Source organism: Leopardus geoffroyi, chromosome D1 (assembly GCF_018350155.1).
Source record: "Leopardus geoffroyi isolate Oge1 chromosome D1, O.geoffroyi_Oge1_pat1.0, whole genome shotgun sequence".
NCBI lineage: Eukaryota > Metazoa > Chordata > Mammalia > Carnivora > Felidae > Leopardus > Leopardus geoffroyi.
The window spans coordinates 99,684,031-99,702,602 of NC_059329.1; the positions used below are offsets into that span (position 1 = coordinate 99,684,031).

Below are 18,572 nucleotides of genomic sequence, written 5' to 3' on the forward strand. Positions count from 1 at the left end.
TGTTAAGTGAAATAAGTCAAACAGAGAAAGATACTGTATGATCTCACTTACATAAAATCTTAAAAACAAACAAAAAACTCCCTAAGTTCATAGATACAGAAACCAAATTGGTGGTTGGAGGTTGGGCGTAAGGGAGTGGGCAAAAAAGGTAAAAAGGATCCACAGGTGGGGCACCTGGGTGGCTCAGTCAGTCAAGGGTCCAACTTCGGCTCGGGTCACAATCTCCTGGTTCATGGGTTCAAGCCCAGTGTTGGGATCTGTGCTGACAGCAGGCAGCCTGGAGCCTGCTTCAGATTCTGTGTCTCCTTCTCTCTCTCTGACCCTCCCCCTCACGCTCAGTTTCTCTCTCTCTCTCAAAAATAAATAACAAGACTTGAAAAAATTTTTTAAAGGATCAAAAGGTACAAACTTCCCATTATAAAATAATTTAGCCTGGTGACTACAGTTAATAGTAATGTAACGCACATTTGAAAGCTGCTTAGAAAGCAGACCTTAAAAATTCTCATCAAAACTTTTTTAATTATCTTTTTTTTAATTTACATCCAAATTAGTTAGCATATAGTGCAACAATGATTTCAGTAGATTCCTTAGTGCCCCTTACCCATTTAGCCCATCCCCCCTCCCACAACCCCTCCAGCAACCCTCTGTTTGTTCTCCATATTTAAGAGTATCTTATGTTTTGTCCCCCTCCCCGTTTTTATATTATTTTTGCTTCCCTTCCCTTATGTTCATCTGTCTTGTCTCTTAAAGTCCTCATGACTGAAGTCATATATTTGTCTTTCTCTGACTAATTTCACTTAGCATAATACCCTCCAGTTCCATCCACGTAGTTGCAAATGGCCAATATTTCATTCTTTTTGATTGCCAAGGAATACTCCACTGTATGTTTGTATGTGTGTGTGTGTGTGTGTGTTTGTGTGTGTGTGTATATATATATGTACAACAAGCACATGACAGAAATTAGATACAAAACCCCAAGTCCTGGGGTGCCTCGGTTATATATATATATATATACACACACATATATATATATACACACACATACATATATATATACACCGCATCCATTGATGGACATTTGGGCTCTTTCCATACTTTGACTATTATTGATAATGCTGCTATAAACGTGGGGGTGCATGTGCCCCTTTGAAACAGCATACCTGTATCCCTTGGATAAATACCTAGTAGTGCAATTGCTGGGTCGTAGGGTAGTTCTAGTTTTAGTTTTTTGAGGAACCTCCATACTGTTTTCCAGAGTGGCTGCACCAGCTTGTATTCCCACATCAAAACTTTTTTTGTTACTATGTATGGTGACAGATACTAACTAGACTTACTATGGGTGATCATTTTAATATATACAAATACTGAATCATTATGTTGCACACCTGAAACGAATGTTTTATGTCACTTAGACTTCAATAATAATAATAATAATAAAAAGATTACTTAAAGCAAACACAACCAGATACCACCAGAATGAACACTAAACTGGCAGAAACCTTCTAAGAAGGCTTTTACACACTTGCTTACCATTGTTCTTCTCACTGTCGGCAGGTTTCATCTGTATAGGATGATGCATCTAAAAAGGAAAACACACAGATACTATCACCGTACACACTGAAGGCATTCAGAAAGGTAAGTGAGGACTCTAAAGGAAATACCAAAACCAGAGCCTTAAGAGTTCTCTCTATACTCACGTCTGCCTCAAGATAATTTTTTCCCAAAGTATCAAAATAGAGTATGAATCAAGAGGTTAAAATTCTTTTGGTTAAGAGAGAACTACATGACCTTCAGCCTATGTTCTTTGAAATATTCCCTTCATGTCCTCCTTTACATCAATTTCTGTGGCAGTTACTTTTTCCCCAAGATGGTTTTCAGTGTGGGCCTGACACCTATAAGTATGTTCCATGTGTTAAAACCACCACAGTTCCACTTCCTAGTAGGAGCTTTCTTACCCCTGGTAGGACCTTCATGTTGTGAAGAGCATTCTGCGCCTCTAATGCAGCTTTACGGGTGTAAAATGTAACAAAACAGCACCCTGCAATAAACAAGATTTCACAAAATCAAACCAGTCCTTTGAAAGCAGGTAATTCCTAGAGTACTCCCTCCTCCAAAGACATACTGGAACTTCAAAGAGAAGACTGGGTATATTAAAATTAGCAACCCTCCCCCCAAAGAAAGAAAGGGGGGGGAGGGAAAGAAGCAGAAAAACACCCTACACTACTTTCTATTCATTTTCTATATTGTTATAGTCTTCTAGTTCTACTAAAATTCTTTAGCTGCTCCTATAAACTTCTCTGGGAAAGATAACTTCCCTTGCAAAGGTCACAGTACCATGCCATTCGACGTACCCTACCTGAAGCACCGGGGAGTGTGCTGGGCAAGACACTCAGAACAAATAAAAAAGGGGCCTTGCACTCACAGCTTGTAGTCTACCAGGAACTCATTCTTTCTCAGAATAAATCAATCCTTATAGTCAATTTCTACCATACGCATCAAACATAATAACCATTTATTAAATTATAAAATGACTAAAGAGCAAGAAACTCTTAATACCTTTTTTGGACCCTTGGTCCTCATCAAATATAATTAAGATTCCAACAGCACATGGCACTAAGGAGATTTGTAGATTTTGTGATTTGTATCTTTATTAGGGATAGGAGGGGAGAGGTGTGTCTCATAAATATGGGCTCATCGTCCCATGAGGTACCATATAGATTTCTTTCAAAATCACCCTGCAATTAAGATTTTAAAGTACTGCATGTTCTACTGCCAGTCGTTAATATAAAGGAACTATAATACTTTATATTTTTGGTTAACTATACACATAGAGAAAATAATTTATCTGCTTCTTGATCCTCTGCTCTTAAGCTGGCTTCAAACCTAACAATCCTGCTTGCTCACATCTGCACTGTAGAACAGCTTCCACAGAAAATTATTCTAACATCGGTCATTTGGAAAAGAATATTGTATGTGCATGTATAGGGCAAAGCTAGTGCCTCTTCTACCATTGCTCCCATAAAGCTTCTACTCTGCTAGGTATTTCTGGAAGCAACGTAGTCTTTCTTCCATTCATTTGTAGGCTACAACAAACGGGTTACCTAAAAACAGGTCCTTCCTGGTTGCTAAGCCTTCCTATGAAGACTCTGCAAACACTAACAGAAATTCATAGGTACAGTGTAGATAGTGCCTTCCTTTCAGCTTATTCTAGCCAAAACACCAAAGAAAACCTTATGTAGTTAGTTTACTTCAACTTTATTTTTCCCATTGCATCCCTAAGATCAAGAGACATTCACATTTAAAAAAAGAGAGGGGCGCCTAGGTGGCTCAGTTGGCTAAGCACCTGACTTCGGCTCAGGTCACGATCTAGCAGTTCATTGAATTCGAACCCCACATTGGGCTCTGCACTGACAATGCAAAGCCTGCTTCAGGTCCTGTCTCCCTCTCTGTCCCTCCCCTGCTCTCTCTCTCTCAAAAATAAACATTAAAAGAGAGAGAGTGAGACAGAGATAGACTCTCACATGAGTTTGTCTCTTAAATTTAGAGCTCTCACAAAGGACCATCTACGATCCAATTTACAAGTTATCCTCATGATATCAACTTAACTTTTTATTTTGAAGCCATTAAATGTGTTTGGGCTGGAAGATGTAACTATTCTAAAAGGAAAGCCCCTTTGGATGTGACCACAGGAACATTCTGGCAATGAGAGACAGCAAGCACAGGACAGAAATTAGACATAAAATCCCAAGTCCTGGGGTGCCTGGGTGGCTCGGTCAGTTAAGCATCTGACTCTTGATTTCGGCTCAGGTCATGATCTCACAGTTTGTGGGATCAAGCCCTGCGTCAGACTCTGAACCGACAGCATGGAGCCTGCTTGGGATTCTCTCTCTCTGCCCTTCCCCTGCACATGCTCTCTCTCTCTCAAAATAAATAAAATTAAATAAACAACAACAACAAACAAAACACCAACCCAAAGCCCTTACCTTTGCTCTGAGGAGGGTTTTGGCTCCTATCCCTTAGGACATTGATTTCATAGACAGCACCATACTGTTCAAAGAGTTCCCTCAAGTCCTTCTCAGACCAGGTTCTGGGAACCTGGCCCACAAACATCTTGATAGCATCAAGATCCGGTTGGTCTGGGTGGTCCAGGGTGCCGTTCATTTTCTTTGAGCTGCATAAAACAAAATATAGCTTCTATTATGCATTCATGGTGCTTTCCAGGGAGATGTTTCTTTTCTTTAAAGATCTCAACTACTTCCTAAAAAAGTCGGGAGAAAGAATTCTACTTCTTTTCACTACAGTCATTCAATTTACCAGAGTTCTCTGGTCTTCCCCTTAGCCATGGCCATGCTTTCCATTAGATCCCAAACTGAAGTCACCATTCTGATTAGGGCATTCTGGGTTTTAACTAAGTAATCAAATGTCACTCAATCCTTGTCTAGCCTGAGAATTCTTGTAAGAACCTAAGAGGCAAACTTCCTAAAGCAAGTTTTAGTGGTTTTGAAACACAGTTAACAAAACTCTTAAAAATGTGCATAAAAATCACAATGGACTGCTGATTAGTGGGTAAGATGCAGGACTCCCCACGTATACAATGACAGGTGACAAGTCTTTTTTCAGCAGAGGTTAGAACAAAGCACTTGATTTCCAAGGCCTAAGCTAAGAACAGAACAGAAAGAATGTCAGCCTTTGAATGTTGCTGTCTCAGTCCTCGACCCAGTGCTCCTAAGTCATGCTTCCAAGACCAAAACAAAGCTTCGCCTTTTAAACTTTCACAAATGATTGTTATATAGACAATGACAACACCATCCTAGGGTTTTTTGTTTCTGAGTTATCCAACTTACTACTAGTTCTCTAAGACTGTACCAGTTAATTCCCTTACCAAGTAAACCATTACAACACCCACAAACTCTCGCAATCCTATCACATCAAACTTGTAACACTCCTGCTTTAATACCTTCATTTTAACCCTCCCACTGCCAAGAACCTAGAGGGGTCCTGGACTACAAATGTTTCCACTCAGAATGAATCAAAGTCCTTCTCTTACCACTGTAGCTCAAGATTGTATCTTAGCATTTATCACAACCATTAACACCTTAAGTTCCAAACAGCCAGCATGGCTAACTTTTCTGTTAGTGCATACTTAATCCAGAAATCACTTCATCATATTCAAATCTGCCACGTCCTCGGGGCGCCTGGGTGGTTCCATCGGTTAAGTGTTCGACTTCAGCTCAGGTCATGATCTCTCAGTTTGTGAGTTCGAGCCCCGCGACTGGCTCTGTGCTGACAGCTCAGAGCCTGAAGCCTGCTTCCGATTCTGTGTCCCCCTGTCTCTTGGCCCCTCCCTTACTCATGCTCTGTCTCTGTCTCTCAATAATAAATAAATGTTTAAAAAAAAACAACAAATTTGCCACGTCCTAATATCAACCCTAAATAAAACGCTAGTTTCCTTTAAAGGAAAAACAACAGTTTTTCTACCAGTGCTATCTTCTGAACAATATTTGAAGATACTTGAGAATGCTGGATCTATGAAGGTGGTTTAACCTCTGTATTTTAATTCCTACTTTTCTTATAACTGAACACCCACAGGAACTATTTACATATTGCCTTGGCTGAATCTAGTACTAAATATCAAAAGCTGTAAGGCAAATGGCATATAGACCAACTCTTGTTACTATGTCTGGAAAGGTTTCCCCATGTTCTTTCAGGTAAATTTAGTCTGTTTCGTCAGGACTCAAACAGTACTAAATTTCCCCCCTTCATTATAGTATTTACCACCTTTTAGCATAATCTGTCTATATCTAGCTCTCCCAATTAGACTGAGAGTTCCTTGAAGGCAGAAACTGTTTTGTTTGCTATTCATTCTTACAGTCACACCTGGTATAGCACCTGGTTCAAAGTAAGTCCTCAGATGTGTGGGATGGGAGGAATTTCTTGTTCTCAACAATTCCCCCTTTAATTTAAGCAACTAATCCTGATAAAAATGAACACTGTGCACAAAGAGGGCTCACAAAGAGCAGCTGTTATCTCCTGTGATTATTTGTCACCAGATCAATCTACCCCAAGTGTTTTGAAATGCATTATTTTATTGGTTTTCCTTTAGTTTTGAATTACTAAATTCAGGTTGTTGTAAAAATATAATGGGGCTCAGTCGGTTAAGCGTCTGACTTTGGCTCAGGTCATGATCTTGCAGTTCATGGGTTCGAGCCCCATGTCTGGCTCTGTGCCGACAGCTCAGAGCCTGGAGCCTGCTTTAGATTCTGTATCTTCCTCTCCCCCTAGCTCACACTCTGTCTCTCTCAAAAATAAACATTTATATATATATTTATATAGATGAAACGTAGTTGCTTTTAGAAGGTAATCCCAGGGGCGCCTGGGTGGCGCAGTCGGTTAAGCGTCCGACTTCAGCCAGGTCACGATCTCGCCGTCCGTGAGTTCGAGCCCCGCGTCGGGCTCTGGGCTGATGGCTCAGAGCCTGGAGCCTGTTTCCGATTCTGTGTCTCCCTCTCTCTCTGCCCCTCCCCCGTTCATGCTCTGTCTCTCTCTGTTCCAAAAATAAATAAACGTTGAAAAAAAAAAAATTAAAAAAAAAAAAAAAAAGGTAATCCCAATGTTCTAACAAACCACGCTATGATTAAAAACAAAACAAAACAAAACAAAACCCAAAACTATGACTAACGCAACAATGGCTGTCGCTCCCAACAACCTGCCTCTAACAAGTTTAATTACCAGTTTTAATATCATTTTATTAAAATGTTGCTGGTCTTTAATATTTCCATCCTAGGGAGGGTTAAAGGGTTAACACAGAACCCCCAAATGGTGCTCAGAATATGTTTTGATAAGAATGTTGACACTACTTTTGAAAAGAGGCAGGGGTTTACTGATTTGTAATTATATTGGAGGCAAACACTCTGTCCGTTCCTTCTGTATTTGTGTGCCATTTCTAAATTTTCTACATCACTGTTTAGTGCAAAAGAATCATCAATAATCAACATATATGAATTACGGTTTATTTAAAAGTTCAGTGGAGACTCAGCATTCTAGATGAATACCCTCCCTTTCTCTCTTTACTCTCCAAATCCTTCTCCATTTCTTCACATCCACCTACTCCATGAACCACCCTTTCCCTCTGTATATACCAATTCATTAGCCAGAAGAATCTTCTGGACCAGTGCTATTCAAAGTGCCAAGGACCAGGGGAAATCTTCAAATTTAACCCTTTAGAAACTCCCTCCCCCAGGCCCCCATTTGGAGAGAGACAGCAAGCAGGGAAGGGGCAGCGAGGAAAGAAAGAATCCCAAGCAGGTCCCTCACTGTCAGTGCAGAGCCCGATGCAGGGCGTGAACTCATGGACTGTGAGATCATGACCTGAGCTGAAGAGTCGGTCACTTAACCCACTGAGCCACCCAGGTGCCCCACCCTTCAGAAACTTATAGAAACTGAACTAGGTAACTTTATATATATTCAATCTAATAATAATTAAAAGATACAAAATGCAAGCTTATACCTTATTATCTTGTCTTCCTACTTGACTGTTTTTATTGTATTTTAGAAGTCAGGTCGTGACAGGCTTAGGACATGGTTCTTCACCAGTCTGAGAAGCACTTCTAGAGCACAGCAAATTACCAGGCCATGTTGAAGATGCTGTGGACATCATGTAACCGGAATGTTGCACTGACTTATTCTTTCCTCTAATAAATCCTGGGCACTTATACAGTTATACAGGCCAGACACTATGTGAAATGTGGTATATATTGGTGAATAAGGAAAACATCATTATAAACTTTTATTGTGTCAGAGGAAATGAACAACAATGTTCTTCCATCCTCAACTTCCTCACATATTTCCAGCATGCATGTTGTCCTTAGAAGTAACACCACTGCACAAAAAAGTCACCTGGGAACAAGACTCTCAGTGTGATATGCCAAGGACCCCACGTCATCAAGGTGTGGCATTTACTCTACATATCACTAAAAACACTCTCAAATGTGTGCCTTACCTCCCCATTGATGGAGAGCTCCTCAGAGTCAGCGATCATGAATTACTGATATTTATTATGCCTACTCAAGAACCAATGAATTCAGCAGCCCCCTGGAGAAGTACCTATACTATCCCTGTCATTCTTAAGAAGCAAGTCTATGGATATTCTTATCCTCTGTGAAATTACTGACCTGGGAGCAGGGTGGGAGAGAGGAAAAGCAGGGAATGAGGGAAGCAAGGAAGGAAGAAGAGAGGTAAGGAGGCAGCAAGTGTTTTAGGGGAGAGGCATGGCACCAACCACCTTTTTTTACATTTCTGCTTCTAGCAGCAACTAGCAAATCATTAAAAATGAGAAAATGTGAAAAATCAGGACCAGAGGCTGCCTTGTCTACCTGGATTCTTGATGGAACATGCTATAGGAAAGTAAAAAAGAGAACCATTTTGGAAGAGAAACAGGAGAGACAAAACTAAGAGCTTCATTTTCAAAGCACACATTTGTTCAGAATTCTTAAACCCTCTCTTCTTTCTCTTATCTCCCTCTCAAAACTTCCTGGCCCCAGGCCCAGCTCAGGGGGGCAGAGTTAATGTCTTGTCCCACTTTTTCCCCATCCCCTGGCTCCACCTAACTATACCAGTGGGGTGAACCTTAACCCAACAAACTGATCTACTGGGTAGCCAGAAATCTAAGACCTATGCTTAAAACAGAAAGGCCTGGCCAATCAAGCTCCTTACAGCTTGGCTTTACCGAGCAAGACAATAGCCACTGGCCACATGTGGTTACTGCATAGGATAAGGAGAGGCAGAGAACATTTTTATCATCACAGAAAGCTCTATGGCACAGAACACTGCTCTACAGAACCTGGAACTGGTTAACAGAAACAGGCAGTGATGAAGTCAGAATTCGGGAAGCTGCAAGCAGAGACAGCCTAAGGTGACAAGGTAAAAGGGCAGTGGCAAGAGATAAGAGAGGTCATGCTACAACATCGACATCGATGAAGCCTGAAAACATGATGCCAAGTGAAAGAAGCCAATCACAAAAGGCTACACATTGTGTGATTCCATTTATATGAAATTTCCAGGATAGACCAATCTATAAAGATAGAAAGCAGGTTAGCAGTTGCCTAGGAATGGGAACTGGGGGTGCAGGAGGATGACTGCTAATGGGTACCAGATTTCTTCTTGGGGTGATCAAAGTGTTCTGGAATTAGACAGCGGAGGTAGTTGTGCAACTTTGTGGACACAGTAAAAATCACTGAATTATTCATTTAAAAGGATAAATTTTATGTTATGTGAATTATATCTTAATCTGAGAGACAAAGAGAGACGGAGCAAGAAAACGGGATGGAAGGGAGAATGGCAAGGCAAAGCCATGCTGCAATCAAGCAGCAGCACGTGCAGTGAGGACAAGAGAACGTGTGTCCTGGGTCAGAAAGAAAGGATTTTCTAAGTCTTCCAGAAAGTTCCTAATTACATTACAGTCCAGCCCATGTGTGCCCTTACAAAAAAACCCTTTCACATATGCTAGCTCCAGTGGGTATCTGTTCTTTGCAGCCAAACAGGCTGGCAAATACTACCTTTACATCTGCTCAAAAATCAATTCCTTGGGTGGGAACAAAATGAGTAAAGGAGATTAATAAATACAAATCTCCAGTTAATTAAGTCATGGGGATGTAATGTACAGCATGGGAATATAATAAATAAAACTATTAACTTTGCAGGTGACAACAGACTTACTGTCATGACCATTTCACAACGTACACAAATGTCAAATCACTGTGCTGCATACCTGAAACTAATATAATACTGTATGTCAACTATACCTCAATAAATTAAAAAATAATTTCCAAAACCTTTCATTACTCATTTTTTTCCACTCAACCCTTCTCATTACCTGTTGACCTCCATTTGTTCATTATACAAACAGAAAAATTTTGGATACTTACCAATCCCCAAGAGGCATAAATATTTGTTGCTTCCCAATCTTCAGCCACCACCCACCCATACCAGGTCCCTCTGGCTCAGATACTGTGCTGTGGAAAACCAGCACAGAAGAACATCAGAATAAAAAGGACCCAGAAACACTGGCCTGAGTTACTTACCAACTGTTCTCTAGTGAGACAAAATTGTACGTATTCTGGAAGGAAGGAATTTCCTTTTGGATAAAGGGAGATCTTCCTGTTAGTTGGGATGCCAGGTATTAGAAAAAGCTCTTAATAAAGGTTAAGTCACCTTTCAACAACTAAACAGGCTAACAATGCTTGTGAAGGTTTTCAGCCTTCTTCCCTGAGAAATGGAGATAACACCTAGAGACCTTATTTCAGTAATTATCTTTAATTATTAAAAACAAACAAACCTCACAGGGCTTATCATTCATTCAACTGTATTTCCTAACCTCCTACTATGTGCCAGATACTACACACTCGAGGGGCTATAGAAGGGGACTGAGCAGTACCTGTCCTGAAGGTGATGGCACCAAACAAGTGGAAGAACACAACTATAAGGACCTACAAATATTTTCATGGATGCTTGAAAGTTCTGTGGGGAAAAAAAATGGGTATGATGGTTTTATTGTATTTGGAGGAGGAGGGCAGGGACTTAAGCTGAATGGACAAAGGGGCTGGAAACAAGTGCTGTATAGAATGGAGTGATGTGAAAATGGTAAGAACTCAGAAAAAAGAGAAGAAGGTAAGATAACATTAGGTAAAAAAAGGACTTGAGAAACTTAGGGGAGAGTACACATTTTAAAAGATTAGAAAAAAAGAGAAAACATTAGAAAATCACTGAGAATAAACAGATACATTGGAAAGATGCCCTGAAGGGCTTTTCTTGTGATACTAACAGGCTTGGACTTTATTCCAAGATTCTTTTTTTAAGGTTTATTTATTTTTGAAGGAGAGAGACAGAGTGAGAGCAGGGGAGGGGCAGAGAGAGAGGGAGACACAGAATCTGAAGCAGGCTCCAGGCTCTGAGCTGTCAGCACGGAGCACAATGTGGAGCCCGAACTCACAAACTGTAAGATCATGACCCGAGCTGAAGTAGGATGCTTAATCAACTGAGCCACCCAGGTCCCGCTATTACAAGATTTTTAAACAAGGAAGTGATCGGACTGGTCTTTTAAAGACAACTGACAATACAGGGGATGAAATAAAAGTGGGGAAATAAAGAGATTTTTGCACAAACTAGCTCCTAAGATTAGGGCCCAGTCTCAGGCAATGCTGAAAAATTTGAGGGCAGAACCCACTAGAAATTGGAGATAACCCAATGAAAAAGATGAGGAAAAGAAGTTACTGATCCCTCTTAGGTTCTAGTACAGTCATTTTGGGAAAGTGTTTTTGCACGGGGAAGTTCAGGGGACATTTGGGGGAAAAATACAGAGATGTGAGAATCAGAAAAGCAATCGGTACCCCCTTAAGCCAAGGGAAAGCTAAAAGGGACTGAGCTACAACTCCTAGAGAACACCCATTTCCTAGGGTACAAGCAAAGTAAGAGAAACCAGGGAAGCTGAAGAGTAGTCACAGCAGAATCAAGGACACTGTTAAAAGTAAGAATAGGAACTACAGTTCAGGTCCCCAGCCCTTCCACAGCTCCTCCAGCCATTCTTCTCTTTTGCAGGAAATTTTGAAATAGATACATTGCTAGATCACATTACTGGGCAAAATCACTTGAGAGAGAAAACTACTGATGTCAAGTCTCCTGCTAAAGAGTACGAATTAAAAGAAGGGCTGAGAACCCAACAAAAATGTGGCACAAACACACCATTCTCACGAACTTTCTTCTTCCCAAATCTGTGTTTTGGTATATGGTGCCCATGAGAATGGGCCCAAACACTTGCAATAATGAAAGAAGTCGATGGGTACCTGCTCAATGACACATGAGGCAGCCTGGTCTAGGGGGCAAAAATAAAAAGATTATCGTTAAACTTGATTTGAGGTCCAAAGCCGACACCAATTGTCCTCAGGCAAGTCAGTTACAGCCTCTCAACTGTTTCTCATCTGTAAACAGAGGCAACAGCCTGTGCCCAATTAACCTCCCAAAGCTTTTGAGAAGATGGAAGACTAAAACAAAGGCAAACATACTTGGGAAAACATGCTCCAACCGCGTGCTCCCTGATCACCTCTGACAGAATGACCTGTATTCAGTCCATTAGCTCTCAAACTTCAGTGTGCATGAAAACCACATGGGGCATTGCTAAAATACAGATTCTGGGGCCTTTTTCTAACATCAGAATATCTGGGCATGGGTCCAGGAATCAGCATTTTCATGTTCCAGGTGACTTTCATGCAGTGTTCCGTGATCCAGACTTCATGGGATACTGAATTAGTTTAACCTCTTGAAATATGAGACAGCAGGCTGAGGAAAAATACTGTATCTAAGCACTGAACAAAGGCGGTGGCAAAACAGAGAGAAACTGTTACAATGAAAGATAATTTGAGCCACAAAGTCCTAGTTCTAGGGACATATATCTGGTATGTGGGAGTATTTTGATAATATATATTAAGCCTTTATGATGGCATTGATTTCACCTGTTATCTACAGCTATAACAAAATTTTAGCAGTAAAGAGCTTGCATAAAAAGACAAACCTAAATTACCATTATTTTGGACACTACAGAGAAGGCATAACATCCGTATCAAATGAGTGAGCCAGCTAACTTTGAGGTCCCCCAAACTATTCCACAGAGAACTGTTCAAAATCTGCTATCATCCACACCTGCTACAGATAATCCGAAGGTAGATGGATTTCCAACAGAGGGCTATACTGAAGGACTTAGACTACTGCCTGTTATCTAGGGAATATTCTACCATTTAATATTCTTGGCTTTGAATAACCTAAGGCTCATCTGCTTGAGGTTTCAAGATACTTTGAAACCTAGTTTAATTAACTGAAAACAAGAGTTAGAAATGTGTTCTTCACAAAGTTCAGAATTCAGGTTCCCTGAAGCTACAACTCAGGACCAGGTTAGCATTTTAGCTGTGTACAATGATAATGTCACTTACTAAACAGTATTTTAAACTGATTAGATTTCTTGTTCCCATGTTAAAAATTTGGGCAAATTGCCAATCAAAATTGATACAGTTTTGCTGAGGAGGGGAGGGGAAGAGCACACATCTGACATCCCTGAAATCATGTGTTGTGTTGCATTTTCAGTCTGACTAGGAAAAAATCAGGGCCCAGGGATACAGTTTAGATGCCAATACAGCAGTCTGCATACATTACTAAATATACTCTAGTAACCTGTCTCCACTGTGACATGAGTCTAAGAATTTGATGTAAATAAATAACATCCCAAAAGATTGTTTGAAATTGCATACCCAACACAAAGCAGTAAAGCTAAGTTTAAAAAAAAAAAAAAATGCATTGGAATCTATCACATGGGGAAACACTACAGCTTGCTTGAAGGGACTGGAGCCAGCACACTTGAGTTGATGTTGCTGCTCATATATCAAATGTACCCTTTTGTACAGAACTTAGCTACAGCCCCAAGGAAATCAGTAGTAAGAAGACAGAATCAGAGTACAATAGAAAATAATAATACTGTGGACTTTGGCTTCCTCACCCAATTTTTTTCTTCCCTCTTTTAGGGAAAGGGACCAGTTTTACCAAATAACAAAGAAAACAGCCCAGTTCCTCTGCTTATGATAAAAATTAGACAACAAAAATACTTACACAGGACTGGAATTCAAAGAGCAATGATCCACCATCATTTCTGGAAGGAAATCCAACTTAAACGCAGCCATCACCTCACTCTCCCCTTCAGAAGCCAATGATATTAACTTGCTGCACTTGTCTGATCCACAAATACACACAGCTTTAGCTTCCTGGGCCCCACAAAAAACACAAAGTGGAAACAGGAGCTCAGGGAAACTAGCAATAAGTGCCACAGAAACAGGCAGGACTGGGGAGGGGAAAGGGAGTACTGGATTAAAAGGGGGATGTGAGCATGTGAAGGGAGGCTCAGCCCGGCACACAATGAAAGTGCTGATGCGCCAGGCTGGGTTTGTGTGATTTTCCCTGGCGAAGCAGTACTAAGTGCACTGTCAGATAAATAGAGTGTCAGATCCATGAAGATAGCAGTGGCTAACAGAGCAGAAGTAACACTAACTTGTTTCACATCTTCAAACTCCTTTCTGCAAATCAGGTTTTGAGGGGCCCCAAGGCCTGAAACTACCTGAAGCAAAAAAAGAAAAGAAAAAAGAAAAAAGAAAAAAGAAAAAGGAAAAGAAAAGAAAAGAAAAAAGAAAAGAAAAGAAAAGAAAAGGAAAGAAAAGAAAAGGAAAGGAAGGAAGAAAGAAAAAAAAGCTCACCTCATGTGGTCTCAAAATGTTTTTGGAAGGAAAAACTAGGCTGTTGGCCTTGGTTTAAACTTAAGTTTTCCATGTGCCAAAGGCAGCAATGAGCACAGTGCTGGGTCCACTCTAACCTCAGAATAGTCACATAAGTAGTGGTTCAGACCATCGGAAGCAGGCCAGAGGCAAGCTGGCTGAAGAACTGGTCACCAAAAACTTAAACTGTTCACATACTACCACTTGCACTGGACCAACCTTGATTTCTTAATGGTGCGGAGAGCAGAGTGGTTACCTCCTCATCAGAATGAAGGACTTTTTAAAAATTCCTGCTTCAGTGATACTCATTAGGTGGCACAGGGAAAATTTCTTTACCCTGAATCTTATTTTGCCAGAAAATTTAAAAAGTAAAAATGAAAATGGGATAGTAATATTCTGCCTTTTGATAGAGTACTAGGAAATCATGTCTTTTCTGTTGTTTGACCTTTCCAGAGAAACAAAAAACCAAAAACCATCGGAGTGATGATGAAAAAGAACAGGGACCCACCAGGAACACACACTCAAATGTAAGGGAAGGACGGAGGAATGCAATCTTAGTCTCTTCATTCTCCGTCCTCCTTTAAACTGATGTTAAAACCAAGATTAATAAATGCACACATAAAAATTCTATTATGGGTGAGCAGTGGAAATGGATATACTTAGCAGTCGAGGCAGATGTGGTGCTCCCGTTCTCAATTTAGCTTCCCATCCTCCAGACAACAAGTGGTGGCATTTCAATATTTAGGCAGTGACTCTAAAACTATGTCTCTGAAGGCTCCCAAGCTGCACAGGCCTTCTTTCCCATTTTTATCATTAGCATTGCCTTACCTCAAAGATTTCACTTCACTCAAGCTCAGTTCACAACACAGGGAATTTTGAAAAAAAGAAGTTATGTTCAGCCTGTAAAGAGGTAAACAAATGAACTCCTAAACGTATAGCGTTACTTAAAAACAAAAATAATGAAAGGCAACATGTCACTGTATGGGCCTAAATGTTCTAGCCTGGCTAACAGTGCCTGACCCCTATCTGCATCCAACCAAGGAACTGTGTCTTCTGTTCGAACATGCAAACATAACCATCTAAAAGTTAGAACTAGAATAGCAGCTAACTGCTTTTGTATTTTGTCAGAGACCCTGGCTCCTGTAGAGACACAAGCAGCAGGAGCTGTCTTCCATCCTGCTAAAGGAGAAAGCCAACCCAGACTGCAGTGAGAGGAGACTGCAACTGGCACATGGCACACGGGTTGCCAGCCGCTGACTGCCGGACAGGCAGGAGACAGTAACCCTAGCTGGGACTGGTTAAGTTACTGGTTAGGTTTGTCCTAATTTCTCCTATGCACACTGGAGCTGATCACATGCTTCTTCCTACAGAAAGCTATCAGGACCAACAAGTAACTTTGTGAGGTCAGTCAACAACCAAAATTGGGTTCTTTTTAGTTCAAGGATTCTTTTAAAAAGGAAATCAACAAATTTTAAGATAATCTCACTGGTTACTGTTATGCTTTTATTATTCACTAAAAATATTATCTAATTCAATTTCTATTTTAATCAGAATCACATGCATAACAAGAGAGCATTTAATGTGGAAGAGTTTACTGAGCAGCCAGGCACTGCTCAGCATACTGTAAAGATGTGCCCTCCTTAAGTAATTTTTGTCAAGCCAAAGCTTGAAAATCACCGGTTTAGAGTAACGTTTTAAAATCTATTTTATGATGTATAAGGCAAGACTGCTTTAAGAACTTAAAAGATGGAAATATTATTACATGAAGGAGGGCACGTCTCTTTAGGCAGGTCACAAGAGTCATCTCAGTATAATAAAATTCAACACGCTTGTGGGAAAAGAAAGCACAGAAATTAATCATAAGTCACAATTTTAGAAAAGGATTACAAAGTTAAATGATGATAAAAACAATTATTCAAATACAAAAATGCAGATGTTAAGGGGAAATTAAAAAGAATTAGCAGTTATTCACAGAAAACTGCCTGTAAGTTGTTTTTAAATTTCTGATTCAGAAACACATTCCAAGCTTTTCCCACAAAGGATGCATTAGAAATAAAGAGATGGCAGGAACGGTTATAACCAATGGTCTGCTACAAGAGGTAACTTTCCCTCAGTCCCTTTTTACCGTGTGTCCTCTCATTATGAGTTTATCCACTCAAGGTTTCCTCTTCTTTCCCTTGTGGTCTTAGTTTTCTTTGCTTTGAATATTCTCTACTTCTTTTCTAAGGGCAACAATTCAAAGCCCAATGATGTTAGGGTAGGGGCAATCAGCCTGCCATAACATTAAGAACCAAAATCATTAAAACTGATCAGTAGATAAGGGAAACCCTTTAAAGAACAGCACAGCCTGCATTTAGAACATCGGAGTGGAATAAACAGTTTAAAAACTGGACTAGAAGTGCCAGAAATCACAGCAGTCGTTTCATCAAAAGAGTGAAAAAGCAAAGAAAAGCATAGTTTGAGCAAAAAGGCCCAGGTGGCACATGTGAACGTCAGGCTGTCTATCTTGACTGACATAACCAGGGAGGAGTTCAATGACAAGTGAAGGGATTTTAAACTTCTAGCTCAATAATCTAAATGTGTTTTCAAGGGCAAAAATGTGAAGTCTGGTTATATGAGCATAGAGGAAATTAGAGCTTACTGCCAAATTATAAAAGAGAACCTATGTCATTAAAAATCACCATCAGTGTATATGAGAACAGTGTAATAATCTATGAAAAAGTCATAACCTCAGACAGTTAAGTGGACTGGATATTTCCCCCCAAAGCTTCTGGTAGTTAGAGGATAGAAAGGTTGTAGAAAAGAAGTAAGCAACTGATACCACTTGAAAATAACCAACCACACTTAGAATTTTTAGCTTAAAACCTTTATGGGCTTGAATTTCACTTCAAAAATTGAGTACTTCTAATATGATCAATTGGGAGCCTCCCAGAGCTCCCAATCCAGTACTTTGCATAGGCAAAAATATACTGCTCTGCCCCTCCCCTGTGTGCACTCTCTCTCCCAAAAATAAACATTTAAAAATATTTTTTTTAATTAACATAAAAGGGGAGGCTGGGTGGCTCAGTCAGTTAAGTGGCCGACTTCACGTTGGCTCAGGTCATGATCTCACAGTTCATGGGCTCGAGCCCCTTGTCCAGCTCTGTGCTGACAGCTCAGAGCCTGGAGCCTGCTTCAGATTTTGTGTCTCCCTCTCTCTCTGCCCCTCCCCTGCTCTCGCTCTGGCTCTCTATCTCTCAAAAACAGATAAACATTAAAAAAAAAAAAAATTTTTTTTTAATTATACTGACCAATTTATGTAATCATCTACTTGACATCTCACTTTGTGGGAGCTTTTTGTAAAAATGTGGCAGTTAATTTTTTAAAATGTTTTTTGATAGGCAACTCTTCATGCCCATGGGTCCTGTCCCTGTGCTTTAATAAAATCACCTTTTTGCACAAAAGCCCAAAACCTCTGAGTTTCCAATAAAAGTCTAGACAATGAAAAAATTTCTGACCTCGGGATGGGGGAGTTTAAATGTTGTAAAACATTTTTTTTCTATTTCAAATCTATAATCACTGTAAGGCAAAAAGCACCAAGTTTAGTCATTGTTGTATGCAAATTGGTTTGATATTAAAATGATCATTTATGGTATACTGAGAGGATACGACAAGGCTAACGGGGGAAAACGAACACCTTTTTTGAAATCTAAAAACTTTACCATTTCCTCTACTGCCTCCTCCCCCAATCAGTGTCAAAGATAATGACTAGCAGAAAGATCCTGTTCTGTGCTTAGTTTTGTTGGCAAAAGTATAAACTCAAAGCCTCCCTTGGAGTTTCTGAAACTAACCCTGACCTAATAAAACTGTCCTGTCAAATTGTGACCACCCTTCAAATCAGGTCGTATTTTCAGATCCCAAATTGGTTCTGGAATTTAGTGTAATTCTTAGTTTGTAACAATATACTACGTAACTTTAAACTTTATTTCAGCTCCAGTGGTGATTAAAAAATCAGTATGTTGAACAAATTCTGATTCCAGGTGGGTAGTATTTGTGTGGAATCCACTAAGTTCTGTCCTCATCTTTATTCTGGTTTACTCAGGGTCTTCCAGTTTGAACTGGAATGGGGAAAGAAAGTTAGCCGGGTAGCTGCTGTGTGTACAAACGCGCGCGCGCGCAACCAGGCAACAGCTAGTTCAAGTGGGAGATAAGCCTGCTTTGGGAAACAGCTAAGGAGAAAGTTGAGAAAGAGAAAGAAAATATTTCTAGCCTCCTAGGAATAGGAAATTA

General features: G+C 40.2%; 1 protein-coding gene and 1 long non-coding RNA gene across 23 annotated transcripts in view; one reads left to right on the top strand and one right to left on the bottom strand.

Moving 5' to 3' along the window:
* Nucleotides 1–18,572, bottom strand: part of CELF1 (CUGBP Elav-like family member 1) — a 74,903-nt gene that overhangs the window by 18,412 nt on the left and 37,919 nt on the right. For 13 of the 22 annotated variants that reach the window (XM_045485193.1, XM_045485189.1, XM_045485188.1 and 10 more), the window contains 4 exons: nt 13,648–13,799; nt 3,984–4,171; nt 1,956–2,038; nt 1,531–1,579 (listed from right to left, as the gene is read on the bottom strand). In XM_045485193.1, coding sequence (XP_045341149.1) covers nt 1,531–1,579; nt 1,956–2,038; nt 3,984–4,171; nt 13,648–13,718 — 391 coding nt within the window. In that variant the 5' untranslated portion in view covers nt 13,719–13,799. Of the gene's footprint in view, nt 1–1,530; nt 1,580–1,955; nt 2,039–3,983; nt 4,172–13,647; nt 13,800–15,131; nt 15,204–18,572 lie in introns of those variants that run through there. The other 9 variants (XM_045485203.1, XM_045485202.1, XM_045485205.1 and 6 more) reach the window with 4 other exon arrangements.
* Nucleotides 6,235–6,641, top strand: LOC123601666. The gene is made up of 2 exons (XR_006714230.1): nt 6,235–6,357; nt 6,602–6,641. It is a non-coding gene; the product is annotated as an uncharacterized LOC123601666 (long non-coding RNA).